General features: G+C 42.4%; 1 protein-coding gene and 1 long non-coding RNA gene across 3 annotated transcripts in view; one reads left to right on the top strand and one right to left on the bottom strand.

The window, feature by feature from the left end:
* The window catches only part of LOC133134827 (metabotropic glutamate receptor 8), a 165698-nt gene that overhangs the window by 113735 nt on the left and 26700 nt on the right, over positions 1-25263 (top strand). For both annotated transcript variants that reach the window (XM_061251293.1, XM_061251294.1), the window contains exon 6: positions 7745-7945. In XM_061251293.1, the coding sequence (XP_061107277.1) occupies positions 7745-7945 (201 nt within the window). The remainder of the gene's footprint in view (positions 1-7744; positions 7946-25263) is intronic.
* LOC133134828 (uncharacterized) overlaps positions 1-25263 on the bottom strand; it is a 37583-nt gene that overhangs the window by 7926 nt on the left and 4394 nt on the right. The window lies entirely within an intron of this gene.

The raw sequence follows: 25263 nt of genomic DNA, 5'->3' as shown, positions 1-25263 counted from the left end.
CACCGAACAGCAGACGTATCTGAGCAGGGAAGGAATGCGTGTAGTCTTACCTAGTGCAACCAGACCGGGTTTATTTTAATGTTATCTCATTTATCTGACTTCAACATAATGTTTAACCTTTTCTCTGTGCTAACATTTGTACATGGAAGGACTGCAAATAAGGAACTACAGCCTCTTCCCACCGGTAGTGTGGTTCAGGCGTGCTGGCTTGTGTAGCCTTCAAGGATACAATGTGTATCTTAAAGTGAATTTATTATACAGTATTTTCAATAATGCAAAATATGCAATGGTGCAAAATGTGAGTGTACTTGACTGACTGTACCTGAATGGCATGTTGCTGAGTCTCCTCGAGCCATTGCACTTTCCCCCTTACCCAAGGATGAAAGAAACCCCCGAAACATCAAAGAAATCCCAACCAAATGGCATTGACGACAATGACCCTGCCTCCAGTATCTCTGTGAGCCTGTCAAACCATGTTGTACAATTGGCTGCTGACTCATAGTAATTTGCATTACATTACATTACATTACATTATTACCTCCTGTTCACTTTTGAATGGTGTTCCAAGATCTAGCGTTACATTCATCCAAATAATAACAAACTCCAGTTTGCAATGAAAAAAAAGCAAAAAAAGTTTTAGCAGCCCTATTAGCAGCCAGAAGCTTAGGTGACAGTCTTATTTATGAATGTGCAACAGAAGCTGCCTCGATTGTAGGTGCGAAGGACTCCGTTCCACGGTATTTAAAGGCTTCAGCAGACCGTGGCTGTGTGATGAGAAGTGGTGAGAAAGCACAGGCAGATAATACAGGCACTAAACGCTTCGCTCTGAGCGATACAGAGCTGTAAAGCTGTGGAATGGTCTTGATAATGGAGCTGCGCTGTTTTCCGTCTCTGATTGTGCATTACAGGAGGGTTTTGCCGTGTGCCCCCCCAAACCCCAGAGCCCCCTGACCGCCTGGGAAGAGCTGGAGAGGTGGAGGGGTCCATGAAACGATCACAGATTCCTTCAGTTTGTCATTGCCTCGTTCTCACCCCGAACTGTTTATGAGCATGTGTAAAAGACACAGTAAAGGGCTTTCTGACTTCTGTCTGGTGGCTCATTTCTGCAGCAAAAAGGGAGCGGGGTGAAAATATATCATAACATAATTATAAAGGAGAAGCATTGCTGCACTGTATGCTGGGAAACGATGGCTGAAATGTGGCAAAATGAAAGATGATTTATCGGCGTATCCTTCCTACCGGGCGTGTTTATATGGTGCATATGGTACGACTGGGTCATATCTGCATCGCAAGGTTTATAGGTGGGCACAGGGTTATTAATGCATTCTCCCTGTGCATTATAGCTGTCTTTACCAGACAAGAAAAAGGTGATATTACCATCTTATGCAAATACACAGCCTGCTTTGCATTTCTCTATAATTGGAAAAAGAATAATTACATATGCAGAGAAAACAGTGCACACACTCACATACACGTGCCACACCTACACACACATACACGTGCGCACAAACATGTATACACACGTGCGACACACACACACACGCATGTGCACACACATACTGTACATACACTTTTCCATACTCTTCCACACAGAGATACAGTAAAGAATACTTCTGCGTTTGTTTGTTATCAGGCTGCCTCAATATTGAATTACCTAATGAGTGAAAACAGAAAGTCATCAGCGGAATATTCTGTGTAAAACAGTCCAAAAGAGCTTTCCCCTGACACTCAGTTCAACCATCTGCCTCTTATCCAACCAGGACCAGGCCTCGCATTACCAGTCAGGATTACAGAATTATGGCCCTATCCCTATCGAAACAAGTCAATTTCAGGCCCTTGGCCCGCCTCAGTACTGTAAATGGACAGCAGTTTATACAACTTGTTTATTCTATGTTGCTGAATTTTAGTGGTTGATTTTTCACCAGCGAAGGTTGTGAGGCAAATGTGTTTGTTGTCAAAGTAAATGGGTTTTCATAAATTCGGTACATGCTGCAATATGGACTAATAAGATTGTACTGTGCTTCCCTCTTGGGTCTTTCAGCGCACTTGTCCCTGGTTATGGGTATCCACTCTGTTGTATGTCACTCTGGATAAGAGTGTTGGCCAAATGCCTATAATGTAATGTATTGGCTGTGCCGATTTGGTTGTGTTGCCTGGGTCACCTCTTTTCTGAGAGGCTGTAAAGCGCTTTGTGGGCCTGTGATGGACGACCAGGGACAGATAAAAGAGGCAGACTACAGCTGCATTTGAGCTGAAAACTTCTCAGATTGCCTCGGTATTATTATTGGAAAGAAGCAGACAAAGGTAATGAAGTGCATCACACACGGTTCTCCTATGGGCAGAGGCCGGGCTGGGCGAAGTGCAGCAATCACAATCGCAAGTCCGCTGCGCTCCAAAGCCCTTTCACAGGAAAACAGCGGCCTTTCATTCAAACCATTTAGACCAATCTGTTTTTGTGTCAAGTCCTTGGCGGAACGACCCTGTTACAATTATGCACTTTGATGAGCACGGGGCGGGTTATCGTCACGTTGGGTTAAGAGCGAGTTTCGGCGTATGAATTTGTTCTTAGGCCGAGCGGCGAGGCCTTGTCCCAGACTGCCTGTGGTTTTCCAGTCTGTTCGGGACGCAGACTCTGATTAAAGCCCCGTGCCGCACCACCACGAGGCCCAGAACTGCCACAGCATCTTCACCTCCGAGCAAAAAAGAACCAAAAATAACCCATTTTAAAATACACCGTGAACAAGACGCAATTAATCTGCGCCCAGCTGTTCGGTGTTTGGTGTGCCTTTGCCCTGACCTGTTGCCAGCTGTGCATGCTTGTGCAGTGCACCTCCACCTGCTGGAACGGTGACTCAGGGGTTGGAGTGTGTGGCGGTGCCTTGTCATGGTGACCTGCTTTCAGAGGCAGGGGGTGGGGCTTGCTGTATTGATAATGCAATTTCATACTTTGAGGGTGGTCCAAGTTCTCAAAAAACCCTTGCGTGGAGCTTTAAAGAAAATATTTTTCAATAAACTTGAATTTCAAAATTTCAGAATTGGTTGTTCTGTTATACTTCAGCACTGTAGCATTCTGGTCTTAGTTTTCTGGACACAGAGTGGAGTGACTGTACGGAGAATTCAGAGCATCAAAATGGAGGATGGGGTGAATACAGGTCCAATTATTGTGGTTATTATTATTGTAATACTACTACTACTACTACTACTACGAATAATAATAATTATGATTATTATTGTTATTGATGTTATTATTGTTATTCTTCTTCTTCTTCCTATTATTATTATTTCACCATTATACTATACAGTTTAACGGGGGTAATGCACATGTCATCTGCTCCCGCCCCTGTCTACCAGCACTTATCTCCTTCCATTATGCGTCTAAATATCCTCATTTTCTCCATTATTTACCCACTGTCACTTCTCAGGGCCAGCTCAGGCCTGGCTTGTCATTATAGTGTCAGCCGTAATGACAAGACGCAGTCAAAATGTGCGATAGGAAATCTAGAGTGATGATACGTAGTAATTGATGTAAATATTATAGAGGGTTGTCTGAAATGGCGGCCTTCTGTTTTCTGTATTTTAGTGTATTTCTTTAAACGTTATCACAAAAGACTATCTCCTGTAATTATTCTGTAATTTATCTCATTTACATTTCGAAATGGGATGTTGCCCCTTTGCTCCACTGAAAGAAAAATGTGAAGTAGTTCTGGCAGGCAAAGGGAGAATTAAATTTGCGTCGGTAAGTGAGGTTTAATTGAGATGCTTGTTCCAGTGATTAAGCTGTCTGTCATCCTTGTCACCATCCATCACTCAGGGTGATGAAATATATATTTTTCTCATAGCTTAGCTGAAACAGCCAGTCACTATTCGCTTAGGGCATGCACATATTTCCCTGTTGTGTGGTCTTTATTTTGTCAAGCAATCAGTTACACTGAGACAGCTTTCATATTGCCTTCTGGGGCTGAGGGCATTTACTAAGTTTTAAACGATGTTACCGTTTGATGTTGGTAATAAGACATGGATTAAAAATTCAACTTAAATATATATGATCATTTTTATCTCCAGAAATTGGAGATTGAACTGCATTTACATTTGATGATTTCTAAACTCACCTAGCTATAGTTATGCAGAAACAGCAAACACTTGTATGTCAAGGACGAATGTTAATTGAATCCAGCAAGTCTGTCTTTGAATGAATCCAGTTATTTTATGTGGGTCAATCACAAAAGAAAAAACTTTTTTTTACAAATGTACAAATGTACACATGTATATTGAAATAGCATATTGAAACAGTCCCTACTGACAGAGAAAATTGGAAAAAAAGAAGCTCATGCTGTTAAGATGGTGTTCTAGTGCACGAGTGGGGCCCACAGTCTAGTATTGAATCAGCACCCAGCCAGTGTGTACCCATGGGGAACACATAACTGGCCCTAGCAGGCAGGGAGAATTGCACACCAGCGACTCCTACTGGTAAAATTGACGCTCCTGTTTCACTTGTTGAGCTGAACATGAAATTGCTTCCTCCAACTCATGTCCGTGAGAGCTCGGCTTGTCAACTGTAGTGTGAGAAGACAACAGTGACACTGACGTCATGTGACATCTCCAGTGTGACATCACTGCCTCAGAGGAGAGCCCACTCTTGTCTACAGCCCCCCTGAGTGATGCGGTATGAACATGATTAAACATTCAAAACGGAGAGAACAAGGGGGAAAACCATGAAGAAAATTTTTTTTTTTTTATGATGGTCTCATTTAGTTTATAGACCAGAACTATGCTGGCATGGTTTTCAGGCTTGCTTGACTAATATGTGTAAAATAAATAAAACAAAAATACTGGGGCATAGGATTTAACAATTCAGATTCACTGTGTGAGCTCAGCATACTCCCAGAGCTTGTTAAGCATTCCAAATAGACCTGGCTGCAAATTTAATGGAGAAGTCTATTAGCCTGTGGCATCAATTTGGAAGACTGACATAGGCCTGTCAACATAAAAAATATTGTCACAACCCGGTCAATAAGGAATGATAATCATTTTACTGAATATTATTTGAATGAGTCCAACAGCGACTTCTATGAGAGAGAATTGAGATGGAGTAAGGTGAAAATATGAGCATGACAGATTGAGTTCGAACAAGATATTGGCCAAATTAAATGTCTTGTATGATGCAATGGCAGGGAAAATGTTTTCACTGCTAGTTCTTCCCTTGAGATAATTATTGTCAAGCCAATATCCAATTTTACTGGCAAGACTCATCACAACTTGTGCTTTGCCTTATCTCTTTTTCAAGCAGTGTTGCTTTTCAGAATTGAACGGATGTGAAAGATGAACCTGTCCAATCAGTGTGATTTCTCACCACCCAGCCGAACCCCACAAGGGCCTGAGTTTATACATGAACATGAGAGTGTGGAGAGGATTTTCACCCTTTAAGAATAAATAAATTTGGCACCCAATGTGGACATACTGCAGTGTCTTTTATATGGAAGAAAATATTTGTATTTATTATTATTATTATTTTTTTTTTTACAAATGCCAGCTCCTTAGTATTGTAAAATAAATATGCGTATTTTATTTTTTATTTCATTTTTTTCTTCACCGCCATTTTACCACATTGTCGGTAGTAGGCAGTTCATTTCATGCAGGATGGAATTATTACTGTTTTGATCAATTTGACTTTTTTCAGTTTTATACCTTCATACATTTTAAAATGATAGTCTACTTTAATGGTTTATTTCAGCTTTAGTTTATGCTTTTGATTACCCCAGACAATTTCTCCCAAGGTGGATATCTTAGATGTTTACAGAAGTTTCCAGCAGCCTGGCTGGCAGTACTGGCTTTACTATGACAGACACAGGAGCATTAGGGGGTTTGTGAACCAAAGAAACTAAACATACTTCAAAGCAGCTTATTGAGTAATGTTATGCCTGTGTATATTACCTGATTATTCTTCAAATTACTGCGTCACACTTTACAATAAGGTTCATGAATCGGCATTAACTAATGTAGTTGTTAACATGAATTAATGATGGATAAATGCATTAATTAAGCATGAAATGAACTTTTAATTAGTTAATACAGTTGTAAACAACTAACATATTTCTTACATGATAATGTATTTATACATTAGCAAACCATAGGATCAACTGACTTTTTCATTCCAATATTAATTACTAATGTAGTTGTTAACAGGAATTAATGACAAACACATTAACAGAGCTGTACAGATTAACTTCTCAGTAGTAGCTAGCTAACAACTACATACAATAGTTCATGCCAATTCATGGAACCTTATTGTAAAACTGTATTTAAATCTTATTCAAAGTCAAATCTATGTGCCAATGAATTATAAATGAAATCTATCAATTGTAGCATGCTTTATATAGTGTGTAGTCGATTGTATAGCCTGTAACCTACCTGTAGCATGCTGGACACACATGTTTATCTGTCTGCTGAACCATGTCTGTCCAACTCCAGTTTCTGCTAAAAGATAAGGGGACGAAGTGAAATGAGTTTGACATAACGGTCCGTACAGATGTGTTGTCATGATCTTATCAGAAAGCAATACCTATCGTGCCTTCTCGCTAGCTCCATCTCGGAGGCTGTTTTCTGCACAGCTGAGCCTGATATTATTAGCGCACACCGACAGAACAAGTTGTGTCCCGTGGTTTGGAGCATTTCTTTTCGCTCGGGCACGGTTGTTGTTTCCTTCCTATCAGACCGAGCTGCCGGATTACTTCCCCTCTTAGCCACCCCATCTCCCAGTGTGTCAGGCTATGCTTTGAAAACAAGGGAATCCGCAAATAAGGTCGTCTCACCATTTTCCGCTCTGCCATTTTGTAACTGACAGGAATTCTCCGTTGCTATACAAGCCCAATTCATTACAAAGCTATAGCCAAGTAATCAGTCTTGTTTCTTTTATTTATTTATTTCGGTTTTTGGGGGGGACTCTCAGAGAAGTCCCCCAGACCTGCAGCTGCTATGAAATTAAATTGAATTTTGTTTACAAGATTCTATTAATTCCTCTCTGGCACATTCATTGATTGAAGGCTTGCAGGACTTGTTCGTTCACCTTGCTGCACCTTGTTTTTATTTCCTTTTCAGTTGCCTGAAGCAAACACAGTACAGCGGTGGAGCTGAGAAAATCACATAAAACTATTTTTCATGATTCATAAAACTGCTTTGATAAGGATGCTGGTAACTGCCAGGATAATGATCACTGAGGCATGACCAAAAAAGAATCGTTACATATAAATCACATGACTGTGAAAACGTATACAGCATTTGATATTAATGCAAGCTCGATGGCTTCACTTGAAATTTATATGAATTATTTAACCTTTATATTTGCACACAATAACCTTTATATTGTCCACAATAGCTATACATAATTTATTGTTTCTTAAACATTCTATTTGTTTTCTGGGTTTCTCCAGTACCTCCATATATTTACAGAATATTTAGAGTAATTATGTGGACTATGTTATAGCTTTTATCTTGCATCTCATCACGGAAGGTGTGCGTGGGTACACAATACGTTTATGTGTGTGTGTGTGTGTGTGTGTGTGTGTGTATTTGTGTCCGCTATTTGTCAGCAATGAAAGAATATGTTATGGATGATTTATTTTAGTAGTCTATGCATTCTATGCATTCATATGTAAATGGTACAGTGCATTTTCCAAGTCAAGGAGAGGACATGTTTTGCGTGTGAAAGTGCGGATGTAGCATGTATATGGCCTCTTGTCTCACACAGGGCTGGAGAAGGTGGGCAGGGACTCCAGCTACGAGCAGGAGGGGAAGGTGCAGTTTGTGATGGATGCGGTATACGCCATGGCCCACGCCCTGCACCATATGCACCGGGAGCTGTGCTTCGGCGTGCCCGGCCTCTGCTCCCGCATGAGCGCCATCGACGGCAAGGAGCTGCTCACCCACATCCGCGCTGTCAACTTCAACGGTCAGTCTCTTCCCCCTTTCACTCTCCTTCAACATTCCATTACATTATTGGCATTTGGCAGATGCTCTTATCCAGAGCGACGTACAATTGATTAGACTAAGCAGGAGACAATCCTCCCCTGGAGCAATGCAGGGTTAAGGGCCTTTCTCAAGGGCCCAATGGCTGTGCGGATCATATTATGGCTACACCGGGATTAGAACCACCAACCTTGCGGGTCCCAGTCATTTACCTTAACCACTACGCTACAGACCGCCTTCAACGGTCAGTCTCTTCCCCCTTTCACTCTCCTTCAACAGTCAGTCTAGTCTTTCCCCCTTTCACTCTCCTTCATTGGTCAGTCTCTTCTCCCTTTCACTCTCCTTCAGCAGTCAGTCTCTTCCCCTTTTCACTCTCCTCTATCTCTATCCATCTATCTCTATAGGGTTAACCTTTCAGTCTCAAGCCCAATATGAACCGGCTCTACACACATCCCAACGAGTTTTCGCTTTGGTTGAGAAAATCTAGGGGTTTTACAGGAGCTCAAAACAATAGTATAGCAGACATTTTGATTGGCTGAAAAGCTATAAGGCCATATGGCACTGTCAGGATTGTACGGTAGTTACGTTTGAGGGCCATATGGCACTCATGGGACTGAAAGGGTTAATGCTTTTACTTTTTTAATCATAGCTCAAATTCCTGTTTATCAATGCTCCACTTCCTGTTCATGAGTTGTACTCTCCACACTTGGATCATAGTCACTCTACACTCAACACTTTATTGGGAGACTCTTCATTGCAAGAGTCAAGCAGTAGGTGAACAGCATTTCCTGCTCATAAATCATCTTTGCATTCGGATATTGCTTTGAATTTGTTTTATGCTCACAATGCTGTTTCTTTTAAATCTCAGAGGACCTTAAGTAAGCAAAAAAATAATCATTTTCGTCAAAATACTGCTGGAAAATATGTTTATACAGTTATTTGTATTTTGTTATTTAACGTAAACACCGTTTTAATTTTTGATACTGCGTTTGGTTAGGTTTTTACCTGAATATGCATATTTACTGAGAACGATACATCCCCTTGTTGGTTTTGTTTACAATGTTTGGTCAAGAGTCAAGACAGTGCTGACTCGTTATTTTAAGCTTCCCCATTAATTACTGTGTAAGGTGGTCATAATATATGCACCAGGACGACTTAGAAGATCCAATTTTCAGTTGCCCCACCTTTTTCATGCATTTCTAAGAATTCTACAGATATAGCTTTTCCTTATATGAAAGTTTGTTTGCTATGTGAAATTGAAATTTGGGATGACCTCGACATTCAATTCATGGAAATGCACACTGCAGAAAATGGCTTTTGAAAATCTTGACAAGGCCACTAAATTCAAGCAGTAATCAGAGGTCTTTGATTGCCAGTAACTCTCTGTATCTCAGATGCATTTGCTGTATACAGGTTGCATAACTGCATAACATAGTTGGAATAATTACATTTTCAGGTTAATATTTGTGTGCATGTAACATTTCCATACTGTATATGCATTGTGTGCGTGTGTCCATGATTGTGTACATGCAATTGTTCTCCTCTGTAATGTTACCCTATCAGGAAGGTAGTATGACATTGCTTTATAGTTATACTACGGTGACACATTATGATTTTGTATTCATCTTGTCAGCAGTGGCCTGGACTGGATAGTGTTAGATGGGTTTTTTGAATATCCTAAACAACCGCAATGGGGTACTGAGAATCAATTCAGAACAACTTAAAGACATTAATGAAAGCCAATATTCCTGCTCTGTCCAGTGGCAGCCATAGAAAATCAATTTGGAGTCTCTTAGTCTTGAAAGGGGTAGGTTTCTCCCATTGGAGCAGCACTTGAGATGCCTGGGATTGGATAAGATCGGGTCACCGCTCCCAGACCCTCATTGACATTGAGACCATTCCCCCGAAGCTTGGGGTCCACAAAAGCTGTGGCACCAATCTCAGTCAATCGCTTCCATTTGATTTGTGCTTAACAAAAGATTCAAAACATATCACTTAAGAGAGTACATTCCATATGCAGAGTTCAATTAATAATGCATGCAGTAACCAAAAGCAATGAGAGCTGCCCTAAGGGTGACATTAAAGTCTTGTATCGTGAAATAGCCCAGAAACACGTTTTTTTCTTGTATAGTGGATTGCTCCACATGAACCCTCAGCAAATACACTCAGTGAGCACTTCATTAGGTATTTTTTTGACTTATTTTTTAGACTTAAAAAATGCTGTAGCCTGTCCACTTAGAGGTTTCAGAGATGCTCTTCTGCATACCACTGTTGTAATTTTGTGTCATTTTCTGCGTTATTGTCACCTTCCTGTCAGCTTTGACCAGTCTGGCCCTTTTCCGCAGACCTCTCGTTAACAAGATGTTTTTGCTTGCAGAACTACCGCTCACTGGATGTTTTCATTTTTCGCACGATTCGGAGTAAACTCTAGAGACTGTTGTGCGTGAAATTCCCAAGAGATCAGCAGTTTCTGAGATACCCAAACCACACTGGCACCAATAATCATTCCATGGTCAAAGTCACTTTTCCCCCCATTATTTCCCCATTCTGATGGTTGATGTGAACATTAACTGAAGCTCCTGACCCATATCTGCATGATTTTATGCATTGCACTGGCTGATTAAATAATCACATGAATAAGTACATTATTACTTTATTGGCATTTGGCAGACGCTCTTATCCAGAGCAATGTACAGTTGATTAGACTAAGCAGGAGACAATCCTCCCCTGGAGCAATGCAAGGTTAAGGGCAGCTGTGCGGATCTTACTGTGGCTACACTGGGATTTGAACCACCAACCTTGCCTATCCCAGTCATTTTACCTTAACCACTATGCTACAGGCTGCCACACACAAGTAGGTGTTCCTAATAAAGTGCTCAGTGAGTGTACGTGCAGTCCTAGACACGACTGACAAATACCGGTGATGTAGTCTTCCCTATATAATAAAAATGACTTAAACAAATGCTGTCAAAAACTGCAGTATTACTATTTCGGAAGAGGAAGCAGGTTAGGTACAAATCTCTTCAAATGCTGAATGCTGAGTTTTCGTGCCCTTCTCTGTTAAATCATAAGCTCTCTGTCATGAAGACATTTACATTGCATTGAGACATTTCTCATGACCAAGTAGCTTTGTTCCATGCTCAGTGTTTACTTTAGCTTTTTCTGGAGTGGTGGCTCATAAGGAAAGTGGTCTGAGGCCATAAACGTCTCAATTACTTGGGAGGAAATGTAGAACGCTCATCTGACAATGGGGGGAAATGTATCCGTGTCAGCAAGACTTTACAGTGAATTGCTGTTGGTCTGGGAATAACATTAGCTATCGATCTCATGGCTGTAAATGAATAGCTTTTATAAAGTGATTAGAGCCAATATTCTCTGGCTTACATCAGAATAGTTACAGTGTTCAGAATCCTCCATGGCACTCCATGGCTTTGTCACATGAAAGCACCTGAGTAAAAGTCATATACTGTAGTTTAATGTTAGGTCAAGTGCATACTGAACAGCAGCACTCCTGATTCCTGGAGCAATGGTGTGGCAGTATTGTTTAATGGTATGTAAGATATACGGTCCTTATATCCATTTTTACAAAGGTCTGACTCAGACATTATTGAAAGGCTTTACTAAATTAATGCACAGCCCATATAATCAATATGCAAGAATAGCTAATTAGATCCATCCATATAAGGACTGTCATCGACGTAGTGTGAAATGGCTGCCTTCACATTAGCAATTTAAGACATACTGAAATTAAAAACATTCATTTGAATTCCGCTTGTCCCCATTCCCCCATTCCATGCATATTTTCTGTTCGTGATTAGCATTAGTATTTACTCAGATTACACGACACGACCACCTTTTAACATTCCCAGAGTGGATCTATTTCAAACTAAATCAAAGCCTACAAATCATCTTTGATAATGAATGATAATATTCAATGACTTATGTGTTTTTTAAATGTGTGTATCAGCCAACAGTTTCCCTCCAACCATTGGTACTATTTTGACAGATTTCACATCAGAGAAAGCAGTCCACATGTTGTCCAGCACTGTAGAATAGATCTCACACAGATCTCACAATGTGACGGAATGCTTGAGCTACTCTCCTTCCTTTCAAACTGCATTGATTGGTCTTCACAGGGCCTTTAGAAACTCAGGAATTTAAAGTGTGCAGAAATCTGTACAGAAATTCAACTCGGTTAATGTCAGATTGGGCAATAAAATAGAAAATCTTGTCCTTCGCAACAATAATAGAATATTGTGCATTTTAAAGTGTTTTTCTGTTTTCGATATTTCAGGGTAATTAGGCTTACCTAATTAGGGCCCCCCCCCCAGATATCTGTTTGGAGGAATGGGCTCTCTCAAAGTTTATAGAGTCATATCTGAACAAACACGCGCATTGAACAAGTGAAATATCTGAGTGACTCAACATTTTTTCAAGGTTCAAAGCATTAAAGCAGAAACTGGCCATTCAAACATGGAGAGTAGAAGACATTTCACATGTTTGTTCAAGAGTGCAGAACTTCAAGGCTCTGTGGGAGTTTCAACTGTTTATTCCATGAAATTTATTTGAATCTTTCATTCAAACTAAAGCTTTCATCTTTGTTTCTGCTCTTTTCTATATCCTTCCAAATACTCCACATGAATATATTCATCTAATAGAAATTGCCTGTGTCTTGCTGCTTAGAAGTAATTATGCTTCTGGTACTTCAAAGCGTATTGTGAATCAGAGATAGGCAATGGATTTGTTCAACAAAGGGAAATTAGGTGCTTCACAATTTGAAGGAATATGGTTAAGCTATTGTAATCTTATTAATAGCACATGCTGTAGTGTATGTAGTGTACTAAAAGCAAACTGTAAACGGACATGCATTCATATAGCGCATTACAATTGATGCCTCTCTTTCATCAATTCACACACACCAACGGTGACTGGCTGCTACGCAAGGCACCAACCAGCTCATAGTGAATATATTTATTAACATAATACAGTTTTAGTTTTATGCTTGGCAACCCAGCATTTGCTCCTTATTTGTGGAATTTACTTGTGACCACCTGAATGTTCATGACATTGCAAAGTAAGCTCAGGTCTGGGCCATCCCTGCTGAAATCAACAGCTCAAGCTAGGTTTTGAAACAACCTGGTTGACCAGTTCAGACAAGCTCCCAGCTTGACATGGTTTGACCAGCTTAAGCTATGTTTTGAAATAGCTGGTAGCTGGCTGACCAGCAACTAGCTCAGACAAGCTACCAGCATGAGCTGGCTGATCAGCTCATGCCCAGCTAGACCAGCTTCATGACCAGCTTGGTCATGCTGGTTGACCAGCTCATGCCCAGCTAGACCAGCCCATGCCTAGCTAGACCAGCTTCATGACCAGCTTGGCATGCTGGTTGACCAGCTCATACCCAGCTAGACCAGCTCATGACCAGCTTGACCAGCTCAATTTTCTTGCTGGTCAAGCTGGCATAGCTGGATATTAAAGGAGGAATGTACTCTGTGTGGACCACAGCTCCTCAACTCTGCTGCTTGGACTTGGATTTATACTTCTGCGTTGAATCTACGCAGAGGCTATGCCATAGCCTACGGTGTAGCCTGATGCACACCTCCCCAGAAATGTAACTCCGGGTCGTAGCCACTGCATAGCCTACGGTGCAGGGAACGCGGCTACGTGTAGGCTATGCCGTAGCCTCTGCGTAGATTCGACACAGAAGTATAAATCAGGCTTTTGTCTGCTGACTAGCTGTAATATCTAAACAGGGAATGTGCTACATGGGTATGCTCATGGGCCCACATGCACTTCTCTTCCTTGATGTTTTCCCCACACCTGGAGGTAGAACTAATTAAAAAAAAGAATCCCAGAGTGGTGAAAGCAGGCTGTGAAGGAGCTGTGGAATTCACTGTTTTAGGGCTGGCGAAACTGCTGTGATAGCATCTTCACAGTGAGACTGGAGAAAAGCTGATGTCTCTCTCACTTCATGCACTTTCATACTGTAACTTTGATTCCGTGAGGACTGAGCACTGCCTTTGTTGCGTGCGTCCTTTTCAAAGAGAGCTTTTCCAATAATTTCTTCTAAAACTAAATGAAGCGCACACTCAAACAGATATAATAAATAAGCAATTTGTCTTTTAGTTTTGCCTGAGTGCCGATACAGCAGACTTTTCCAGGGCCCCTGTCGTACTGACCCAGAAAAGAAGCAGATCTGCATGCGTGCATCATGTTGTAACTGTTCTTCACAGAGGGGGGACATGTGTATAATTAGCTGCTTGCTTAAGATTCCAGGGAAGGGAGTGATGTCATTATTGCTGACCTGGCCCACCTCATCATCACAGCGTTTCCTTAAAGCGTTGCCGTGGTGACGGCTGTCCCAGGTGCCTTCATTAGGACTCCCTCACCTGCCTTAGAAGGCAGGGGCGCACTCAGTGTTGAAACTCTCCTGCCTGCCCCAGCTGGTGAGGAGGCAGGCTGTGTGCAAGGGAAGCTCTCATTACTGCTAATCACACCTGAATCATTTCTGCTGCAGCGAAAAACTCTCAATCAGAATAACCACCCACCTGCATGCATACGCACACCCACACACGTGCAGGCACACACACACCCACACATGCACACCCACCCACACCACGTGCAGACACACACATGCAGACACACACACTAACAGACATGCACACACACACATGCAGACACATACACATCACCCCGTGCGTGCGCAGCCGTGTGTTGTGTATGCGTCTGTGCCCGTGCGTGCGCAGCCGTGTGTTGTGTATGCGTCTGTGCCCGTGCGTGCGCAGCCGTGTGTTGTGTATGCGTCTGTGCCCGTGCGTGCGCAGCCGTGTGTTGTGTATGCGTCTGTGCCCGTGCGTGCGCAGCCGTGTGTTGTGTATGCGTCTGTGCCCGTGCGTGCGCAGCCGTGTGTTGTGTATGTGTCTGTGCCCGTGCGTGCGCAGCCGTGTGTTGTGTATGCGTCTGTGCCCGTGCGTGCGCAGCCGTGTGTTGTGTATGCGTCTGTGCCCGTGCGTGCGCAGCCGTGTGTTGTGTATGCGTCTGTGCCCGTGCGTGCGCAGCCGTGTGTTGTGTATGCGTCTGTGCCCGTGCGTGCGCAGCCGTGTGTTGTGTATGCGTCTGTGCCCGTGCGTGCGCAGCCGTGTGTTGTGTATGTGTCTGTGCCCGTGCGTGCGCAGCCGTGTGTTGTGTATGCGTGTTTACACGCCTGCGCTCAGGGGAGACCACACGGCTCCTGTGTGATCAGATATGGAAAGGTTGAAATTGCCTCGCACACCCATCTGATGTCCAGGCTGGAGCAGCCGCCCTGGGCCTGAGGGGAAATGGCTAACTCAACCGCAGCTACAATCACACCCTGCTTTAACAGCCCCATACTCACTTCACTGCAGCACTCTTATTTTAGATTACCGTTCGGGGACTAACAAGGGTCGGATATGGGAATAGGAATATGGCCTTTTGCAAAAGAAGAGGTGATTTCATTTTATAGCTTTTCTGCTGCTTGTGTAGCAGGATTGGAACATTTTACAGAAATGGCCAGCTACAGTTTCTTTTTAAAAGATCCATTAAAAATGTAACTGTAAGCATACTTTTTATTTTATTCTTATTTACTCTCATGAACAAAAATGCTTTAATAGTGAATAGTTTGTGAAAAATCACTGTTTGGGCTGGAATAACCCGGTGCTCTTTTTAATTCTGAGGTAATGTATGGAACCACCAGATTGCCAATGATGGAAAGAAATGAACTTTTTTTTTGAAGTGTGTTCTTCCAGCCTCCTATTTATAGAGGGTAGACACTATAAATCATATGAAGGATTGATGAAGCAATGGTGGTGATGCTGAGCAATTCGAGTTTTGGAATCCAGAATTGTCCACACAAAAAGAAAAAAACATGCGCCAGCATCACTTGACCTGACGTACTTATCGTAATCCGTGACCACCTCTCTGAAAAGCATGTATTTTCACAGTTAAATTGCAAACGTGCTGTGGTGATTTTCGAAAAAGATCAGAACGGCTGAAACAGGCTCTTTTCACCACCATGAGGAATGAATGGTTGAATGGAAATGTACAAGGTGAGCAGAAATCAAAGCAGCACTTTGCCTTGCCTCGTAATGTAGTGCTGTTTTGACGCAGAGTGTGAACGAGGGCCAGAGGAGCTGGCATGGCCTCTTTAGCTGCCATTTTTATTGCTCTCTGAAGAGCACCCGCTCCGTGTGCCAGGCACCTGCAGGACCTTGAGATTGTGTGAACCTGCCCCTTGATTGGCCCCCAGGAAACGCGGGGGCAATTTTCCCAAAGCAACAATTCTGACAGGCCCATTCTGTGATTAGGTGATCCACCTGAAATCATTCATTGTCACGGATGGGCGAATTGCGTTAGAAAATCACCGTGTGAAAAAAAGAAAAACTACGTCTGTAAAGTCCTGATTGTCAGTTTAAGGCAGAGTACTTCAACCTGATGATTTAGAAATGAAAATGTCCGTCTTCCGTTGTTCAGATTGAACTGATTATTCATATGTTCCTCTCCTGTCCTTGTGAATACGTGGCTTGGAAAGAGGAAGGCGGCTGGAAGTCGGGTAGGTGATGGTTGTCACCGTGATTAACAATCACTGTCAGCAGCCTGCAGGCAGATCACTCTTTTCCCCGCATCTCTCGCCAAGCAGGAGAAGTTAAACAGCGCTGAGCCGGGTGTGTTACTTGGATAGGAAGCCACCTGCTGTAGGACACAGTGTCGGCATGCCAGCAGGTGCCAATCTACCCGCAGGGCATACAGAAGAGTCAGTCAGGGACAATGTGCTGTAGGACATTCTCTGCCACTCTTTTGAAGATGTTAAAGCAAGGTCTGGATTCACCGTGGTCATTAAAGATGTCTTGGCACATACTGCGGAGAAATATGGGATTTCCTGGAAGAAGGCCCAAACTGGATGTCAACTTGGCCCATGAAACATCCCCAAGTTTAATTGGCTGAAAAAATCATTCTGGCTTCTTGGCTGATGTGCAGTTTAATCCCAGCGGCAAATGGATTCTGTGTTTCATTCTGGTAGGTGGTGACACGGCGGTTAGGGCTGAGGTGAGGTATCCCCCATCTCTTCCAAGGTAAATCATTCTGAGACGCTTCACATGGATTAAATGAAAGCCGTTTTCATTCCTTCAGTGTGCGGGTCGATCACTTCCTTCTCCATCACGGCCAGTAGTGGACAGCTGAAGCAGGGCTTCATTCATCAACCTGTACACAGAACTACTTTTTAGTTTGTTCTTATGCATACAATATTGAATTTATCAATCCTGTGTGTGATACAAATGCTAGGTTTCTGTATCGTCTTTGGAAGGTCATTTTCTGCCACTCTGCGCATATGAAAGAGCTTTGACATTTAGCATGAAGAAAAGCCTTTGTTACCCAAGGTTTGGAGTGGAGGTTTAGTATGAAATGTGGGACGGCCTGTAGCGTAGTGGTTAGGGTAAATGACTGGGACACACAAAGTCGGTGGTTCTAATCCTTGTGTAGCTACCATGAAATCCGCACAGCCGTTGGGCTCTTGAGCAAGGCCCTTAACCCTGCAGTGCTCCAGGGGAGGATTGTCTCCTGCTTAATCTAATCAACTGTACGTCGCTTTGGATAAGAGCGTCTGCCAAATGCTAATAATGTAATGTAATGTAAAATGTATGAGGAATAGTCTCCAAGTTTGTGGCAACATGGAAAGGAAGGAGCTGAGAGAGACATGTCTGTGATGACTCATAAAATAATAAAATGATATTTGCAGCCTGAACCTGTGTTTAGCAGCTTCTCTCTAAGATATAACCAATGGGATTTAAATACTTATGAAACTCTAATCCTTGAGAATTTCACATGTGGTTAAAGTGCCAATTCTCAGCTTTTATTAGGGTATTTGTATACACCTTCGTAATTAATTAATGCTGAGAATCTGCACTTAAACCACATGCGAATTGACTACATACCAATCTAAAATTACCAGGGCAAATAAAAGGAATATCTTTGTCTCAAATATTATGGACAGTGTGCCTAATCATATTTTGGAAGCAGTTCAGCACAAGTGACGATAATAACTTCAAGCAAAGAACAACATGTTATTGGAACTGGATTATGGAAAGAAAAACAGGCTGATCAGCACAGGAGAAAGTAATGCACTGAACCTCCTTCTTGCGCCGCAGTACCAGGAAATAAGCCACGGGGAAAGGAAACCCAGGGCGGACAGAAACTAACACGAGGGGTAGTGCATAAAAGAGTGCGTTCTGTATGCCAGCACTTCTTTACACTTGGCAGTCCACCAGCAAATCTGTGTGGCCATTGGTGGTCAGGGAACTACTACTCGGGCTGCAGGTGCAGGGTGACTGTAGGTGCCAGAGGGGATTGCTAATGGTACCAGGGCAGCTGGGTAGTACCATCCCCTGGTCAGCCACCGCCATTGTACCCTAGAGCAGGGTGCTTAAAGTGAACTGCTTCAGATACTGCGTAAATATGCAAAAAGCTGTGTAAATCGCTCTGAATAAGAACGTCTGAAATACAGTGTGTTATGACCCGGTCAAGGGTCGGGCCATTACAGGGTAAAGGATAGGGAGATTGACAGTAGAATGGGGAATGGGAAAGAAATTAACACTCCAGACCGACAAGTAACTCCTGTCCTGTCTGCCTAAACAAACCTAAATAAACCTCAGCTAGTCTTTGAAATCTTACCGGGCTCAAAGCGGCATGTAGCCAACCCCCAACAGAGATCAGTTTTCCTCCCAAAACCACCTTCGTAAAGGTAAAATAACAAAGGAAAATAACAAACAGTGTCCCGTTGGAAGGATGCAATCCAGCTGGAAACACGCTGAATTACCGGAGTCACTATATGACGAGCAGAGAGGCAAAGCAAAGTCACAGTCAGGGTGGGCGAACAGGGTCGAGAGCAAGTGATGCGCTGGGGTGAACAAACAAGGGTCAAAATCCGATCCGCAAATAAATCAAAAGGGGCCAGGCGAGAGTCAGTGTCAAAATGACAAGGCAATGGTCATACACAAAATCCAAACAGCAAAGAAATAAAAAGGGCTTGGGTCCTGAGAGTCACAAATACGGTCATACCCAAGTCAACAAAGCAATCACTAATCCACCAGTCACACACGAAAGATTCACAGAGCTAGTCTACTGGCTTTTTCAAAGAAAATAATAGCCAAACTTTGGCAAACTGAAAGTAAAACCAAGATAGTCGTGCATCCAGCTAAGATGCACAACCGTAAATGCAAACGCTTACGACCGAGGAATACTATAGCCAATCATTTACCATCCTGGGGAATACTATAGTCAATCATTTACCACCCTGGGTCATGCTATAACCAATCATTTACCATCCTGTGGGGCTGCTGGCCACAGTCCGCACTTGGTTAGTCTTAACCGGGTGAGCCATTAAGAAGTTTTACAGCATGCATAATATACATAAACATAATTCATATGCTCAAGGTCAGAAGGAGTCTGGAAATGATCAAGATGATAAAAACGGCTTCTAGGTTATGACTCTCTTCCTCCTCCACCCCACAGCTAATATGTGTTATTTCAAGATCTGAATCTTTTAACGTCTGTCTGTGTGAATATTTGCACATGCATACGGTACACACATATTAAAATGTTGTTGAGCTAATTCAGACTGCTTAATTAAATACCAGTATACTGTATATGAGCCCAATTGGGCCTGTATGTACTCTGTAAGAGTTGAGCTAACACTGAACATGAGCCATCAGTGACACACACAAGGCAGAGTTATTTTTAATATTTCTCTTTTCTTTACATAAAAAAGCCTAATTAGGGATGGGAGTTGGAAACTAGCAATAGCTATAATCTCTGTATGCAGAACATCAGCTACTTGAACCTGGTGTAAACTGGCATTAATGATGCTGTGTCTCTTGGCATTGTCCCTACTCAAATAAACATTGAATCAATAAATAAATAAATAAGAGTGGGAGTCAAAAGGAGTTAAAAACGGCAGTTAATACTCTCCTGTTTTCCCACAGTTCATTAGCGACAGTGAATTCTCATTCTGTATTTGAGCACCTGTGAGCCCTCACTGGATCACAGTCTCAGTGTTCATCTACAACATCTTCACAGCTTCACCATTCTCACCACGTTACCTGTGAGTCTGCAGCAGCCCACGTACAGTAAAAGGTTTTTCATTTATAATCTGCTGTAAAGTACCAAAAAAAAAAAATTTCAGTAAAAGCAATTCTTATTGCTTTGTCTGACATTACCACTGTTATTAAGAGGCAATGTCTGAAGGAATGAATGTCTGGGTGGGTTGCACTGGGAAAAAATTAGTGAATAAAATAAATGGTAAATGTCTCCATTTTAAATGCGGTATGTTTTAAACATCTCCTCTCTCCTAATGCTATTGCCCATTGTGAAGGAAAAGGGCAATCGATACATCGAGGGGCAGTCAATAGTCCGGAAATTTCAGACTGCAGTTTGCCTGATTTAATGCATGCTGCCAGTCTGTGTCTAAGTGAATGTTGCTTCAACCCCTAGAGCTGTTAAATTGTTATTGGCAAATTAATAGAACATTAAACTCCTCTGCAGCAATTGTACATAGCTCATCTGCTCTTAGTAATGCTCACATTAGTAACTTGAACCATGAAGTGTATGAAGTGGGAGGAACCTACGGTGATTACCATCTGGGATTGAGAGTCACATCTGAGAATACAAATTTGCCCATGTTTGTGCTGCTAAAACAAGACGATTACACGCGCATACGTGACCCCTTGCTGTGTCGATCATTGACACTAATCGCTCAATTTTCACAGTTTTTATAGCATTTTATTATACTCAGTAATAGTTTTATTCTAATAATTTGAATATTCATTCATTCATTCATTGTCCTAACCCGCTTATCCTGAACAGGGTTGCAGGGGGGCTGGAACCTATCCTAGCATACAGAAAGGCAGGAATACACCCTGGACAGGTCGCCAGTCCATCGCAGGGCACACAACAACCTTGATTGTTTCAATACTCCTTTTCATCATTATCATTACACTGAATTACATTTCTACAGTATAGCACCTTTAGATGTAATAACATTTTATAGTGAGGCTCTGTAGTGTGGCTACCCTGAAACAGCCCCAGTGCGTAGCACTCTCGTAGCAGCGTTGACCAAGAATACCCCCACACAATAATACAATAACAGTAAGAGTGCTGCACTAGGTTGACATCTGAGCACCTCAGCCTCTCCTTGATTCATTTCCCCAGTTTCTATCTGCTGATTGGCTCTCGCTGCCCCGTGACCTTTGCCCTCAGCTGCTGCTTGGCATGTATCCCATTCTGACATGCGTTCTGATTGGCAGGGCCCTGCATAGTGCAGAGTCAACATCACACAGCCGTGTAGAGCCAACATTATTCAGGTCTTTACAGAGTTTCCTCATTCAAATGGTGTTTATGTTTTGCCTGACATGACACTTCCCTAATTAAAAGGAGAAAGGCGAAGGGAGAGAGGAGTATGGATATGTAGATGAAAAGCAATGAGACTTCCCCCCCGCCAGGTTACATGTTGTAACCCTCCGCAGCTCATTACACACACTGACAGCACAGCTTTGGGGGCTGTGCCGCTCCTAAGCTCAGTTTTTCACATAATCAAAGGGTTTTACTGGAGAAGATGGGAGAACGCCGATAGGGACCCGGCCTGATTTTCAAGTCCTGTGCAAGACAGAATTTTATTTTCTGAAAAGCTCAACACATTTTTTTAAGTCTCACTCACTTTCCTCTCCAGACAGGGCCTGGTGAAAGCTGTGAACACACTCGCCAGACGGAGGTTAGCCACGTGGCAGAAACAGCGCAGCTAATGAGCGACTGGGGGGTTTTGAAAATCCAAATGAAGAAAACATCCTAATCAAAAAGTTGTGCCCACCCTGGAGTCTCATAGACACAAACTCTATGAACCAATGACAGAGCTGCCCCATGACATGCTCTTGAATATCCTAATTTTTATGTAAACCTCTCCTTCTATATTCAAAAATATATAATTAATGCGCTATTTGTTATTATATATAGGAACATACATTATACATATGTTATTACCACTCTATAAAAATGTATAAGCGGTTACATTACGGTGAACATAAAACAGTAATTTTTATTTTAGATTATTTATTTTACGTATAGTATGCCATGATGTGTCATCTTCCATGATGTATTGCCATTTCTCTTGAATGCTTTTGAAATACTGACTGCACGCTGAAGAAAGAGCTACAGTAAATCCTCAAATTGTTTCCGGGATTCTATTTGAAGCCGGGCCTCGGATAATAGCCGGGGGCGTGGTTGATTCGGAAAAATAAAGGCCGGCCCCAAAATACAAGCCGGGGTAATATTGCCTACCAATAGGGCTATCAGTCCATGAGCACTAGAAGACATTGTTTCGATTTAACTCTTCTCAATATTTTATATTGTTGGTTGGTTTAATACTGTTGCCAATGAAAAGTTGTTGTCCTACACCATGGGTCTCCAACACGTTGCTCTCAACTTACCAGTCGCTTGCCGCCCCCTTCTGAGTAGCTTGCCAAAGGCTGAAGCAGTAAACATTTAAACACAATTGTTGCCGCAAGTCATTCCAGCCTATGAATTTAATAAAAAGTAAATCAGGCAAAATTAAAAAATTTACTCAATTTAGGCTACTTGGGTACGCAATAAGGTTTCCATGTATTTACAGCACAGCGCACGTTCAATGATAGCCTACCGGTATGCTGCTCCAAACGAAACGATGTCTCACAAAAAAAAGATCCTTAACTTGCTGTTATCTACGCTAATTTGTTATTGTTCATGAAGGGGTGTCTGCCAAGTTGTTATTTTATGGATTCTGGACTCAGTCTGTTAAACTGACACTATGACTTACCAAACGGTGTTACTGATTAGCCTACACTAATTGATTTCTGAACGGTTACAGGAAGTGTTGAACAGTGTTGGCCCACTTTAAGTGTAGCCTTTTACTTTATTTCTAAGAATACAACAGAAGCCTAATAAGAAATAAAGGCCTGCCTCGAATACAAGCCTGCCCAAAATAAAGGCCTGTGCTTTGTGCAGCCTAAGTAAATAAAAGAGCCCGGCCACAATTTGAGGATTTACGGTATGTATGTTTATAAATGTACACTTGCGCCTGACAGCTGTGGTTCCTACTAACTAAGATACGTGCTTTAGTTCATTTCCAAAAATATTTCTAATTGTTGTAAAATAGCAAAGTCACAAGAAAAGTGAAAGTAATCTGATGGTGATGGCTGTACTTCACTGTAAACACACAGACACACACACACACACACACCCTCACACAAACACAGGCTACAGAAGTATATAGTGTATCTATCTCTTGGACTTTTGCATGTATTGCTGTTTTGCTTTTCTGCACCATCAACTCAACTATTAACACAAATTTGACCAATTTGAACTCTATAAGTGCAGTTTGGAATGAACATTTCCCAGGGCTACAGTCTGATTTGTTTTCATTCCAATGAGATGGGTCCTGATTTGCAATTCATGTTTTCATGTTTCATAAGTTTCAGATGTTTTCAAAACTCACTAATCAGAAATTAATGATGGTTCTTTCTTTTTCAATATTTTTTTGTTGAACTTGTCTGAGGACTGCGACTCAGTCAAGGCAGGTCAAATGGGATTATTATTCTGACATCCGGACTAATCACACCTCTGCTGCCTCCACTAGTCCAGTAAGCTCTACTGCACTCCAGCTTTGAATTACCAGTTACCTGCTGTTTCAAAACATAGCTTGAGCTGGTTAAACCATGTTGAACTGGTCAACCAGCTACCAGCTGTTTCAAAACCTATAGTAGCTTCAGCTGTTTTTATTCAGCAGGGAACATAAGGGCTTCTTGGGGTGTCACAGCAATGGAAGAGATGGGGAGATCAGAAAGACATTCAGTGGGGAGCAGCATGATCCACCCATCCCTCCCTCCCTCCCTCCCTCCATCCATCCATCCATCCATCCATCCTATATTTAACCTGCTTATTCCTGATCAGGGTTGCAGGAGGGCTGGAGCCTGTCCCATGCTGTGTGCAAGAGTAAGGAATACACCCTGGACAGGCTGCCAATCCATCGCAGGGCCCACTCAGCATTCACTCACACATTGTCTCTGATTACTCTCATGCCTACTGCATGTCTTTGGACTGTGGGAGGTACCTGGAGTACCTGGAGGACCCCCACATGGGTATAGGCGGAACATACAAACTGCACACTGAAGGGTCCTTGGTCGGGATTTGAACTCGGTACCTTTTGTTGCCTCGGTGCATCTGAGGCAACATAGCTGTTCTGTGCAGTCTTTTGCAAGACAGACCTGACAAGGCAGGTGTTTCAGTGTCAGTGCCAATCATCACCAAAATTATTCACTGCATTTGCAGTTACAGATTTAGAAACATTCACAGGACTTCCCATGTATTGCTTGCTTCTGAATTCATTTCTGCACTTAAAATTGGGCCGAACACATCTGGATGGTGGTCCCATATACTGCGCCCATGTACTTTTTACCCTTAAACACTTAAAATTTAGTTTATAATGAAACTAATGGCTTTCTTGTATTGAATTATGATAAGTGTGTGTCTGTATTTACAGTGTCATGGAGATGGTCCAGATGTTTAAATAATGGTAACAGCACTTTCTTCTGTTGTTAATTAACGGCAATATGTGCTGCTGAGATGGAGGTGTATGCAAAACTCAACAAATCTTTGAATCTTTTCTTTTAATTTGCAGCTCTTTGCTTTGCCTCAGCTTGGCAGTAGATTAAAGAGGACATGGGTAATGGGTTTGCTCAAGTCCTGCGTGAATCCATTAATGTGTTACCGGCGATAGTAAAAGAAAATCTCTCCTTGTGTCAAGTCTTTCGGGTTGTGCAAGGGGGGGTTTATGAGAACGGCCCTGACTCGCTTGTCAGACACCTCAAACCCGGCGCCCCGGTGACAAATGTGTTTCTGTGGGAAGTTTAATAATGCATCGCTTCTTTAAGATGTATATTTGTAATTATATCCCTGGCTTTGATGCGTCGGATTCCCTCTGTGCCTGCTGAAATATTTGATTCAGAAGATTTAAATTGGTGAGAAACAGAGGAAAGGCGCTGCAGGTTTTTGCATAAACGGAGCGAGGGAGGGAGATGGAAGGCAGGCGGGGGGAGATTGTGAGTCGCCACACTGGGACAAGCTGTGGAGATTGCATCTCAGTGTCACTGTGATGCTTCCAGAAAGCACACGCCACGCTATTTATATATTTGTCACCCGCACTGACTGACAACTGGGCCGACAGATCCGGGAGCGGGGAGCCGGCAGTGAACATGTCACTTT

This window comes from Conger conger, chromosome 8 (assembly GCF_963514075.1).
Source record: "Conger conger chromosome 8, fConCon1.1, whole genome shotgun sequence".
Taxonomy (NCBI): Eukaryota; Metazoa; Chordata; class Actinopteri; order Anguilliformes; family Congridae; genus Conger; species Conger conger.
The sequence above is the reverse complement of the archived record's forward strand: the minus strand, read 5'-3'. Positions and strand labels throughout refer to the sequence as shown.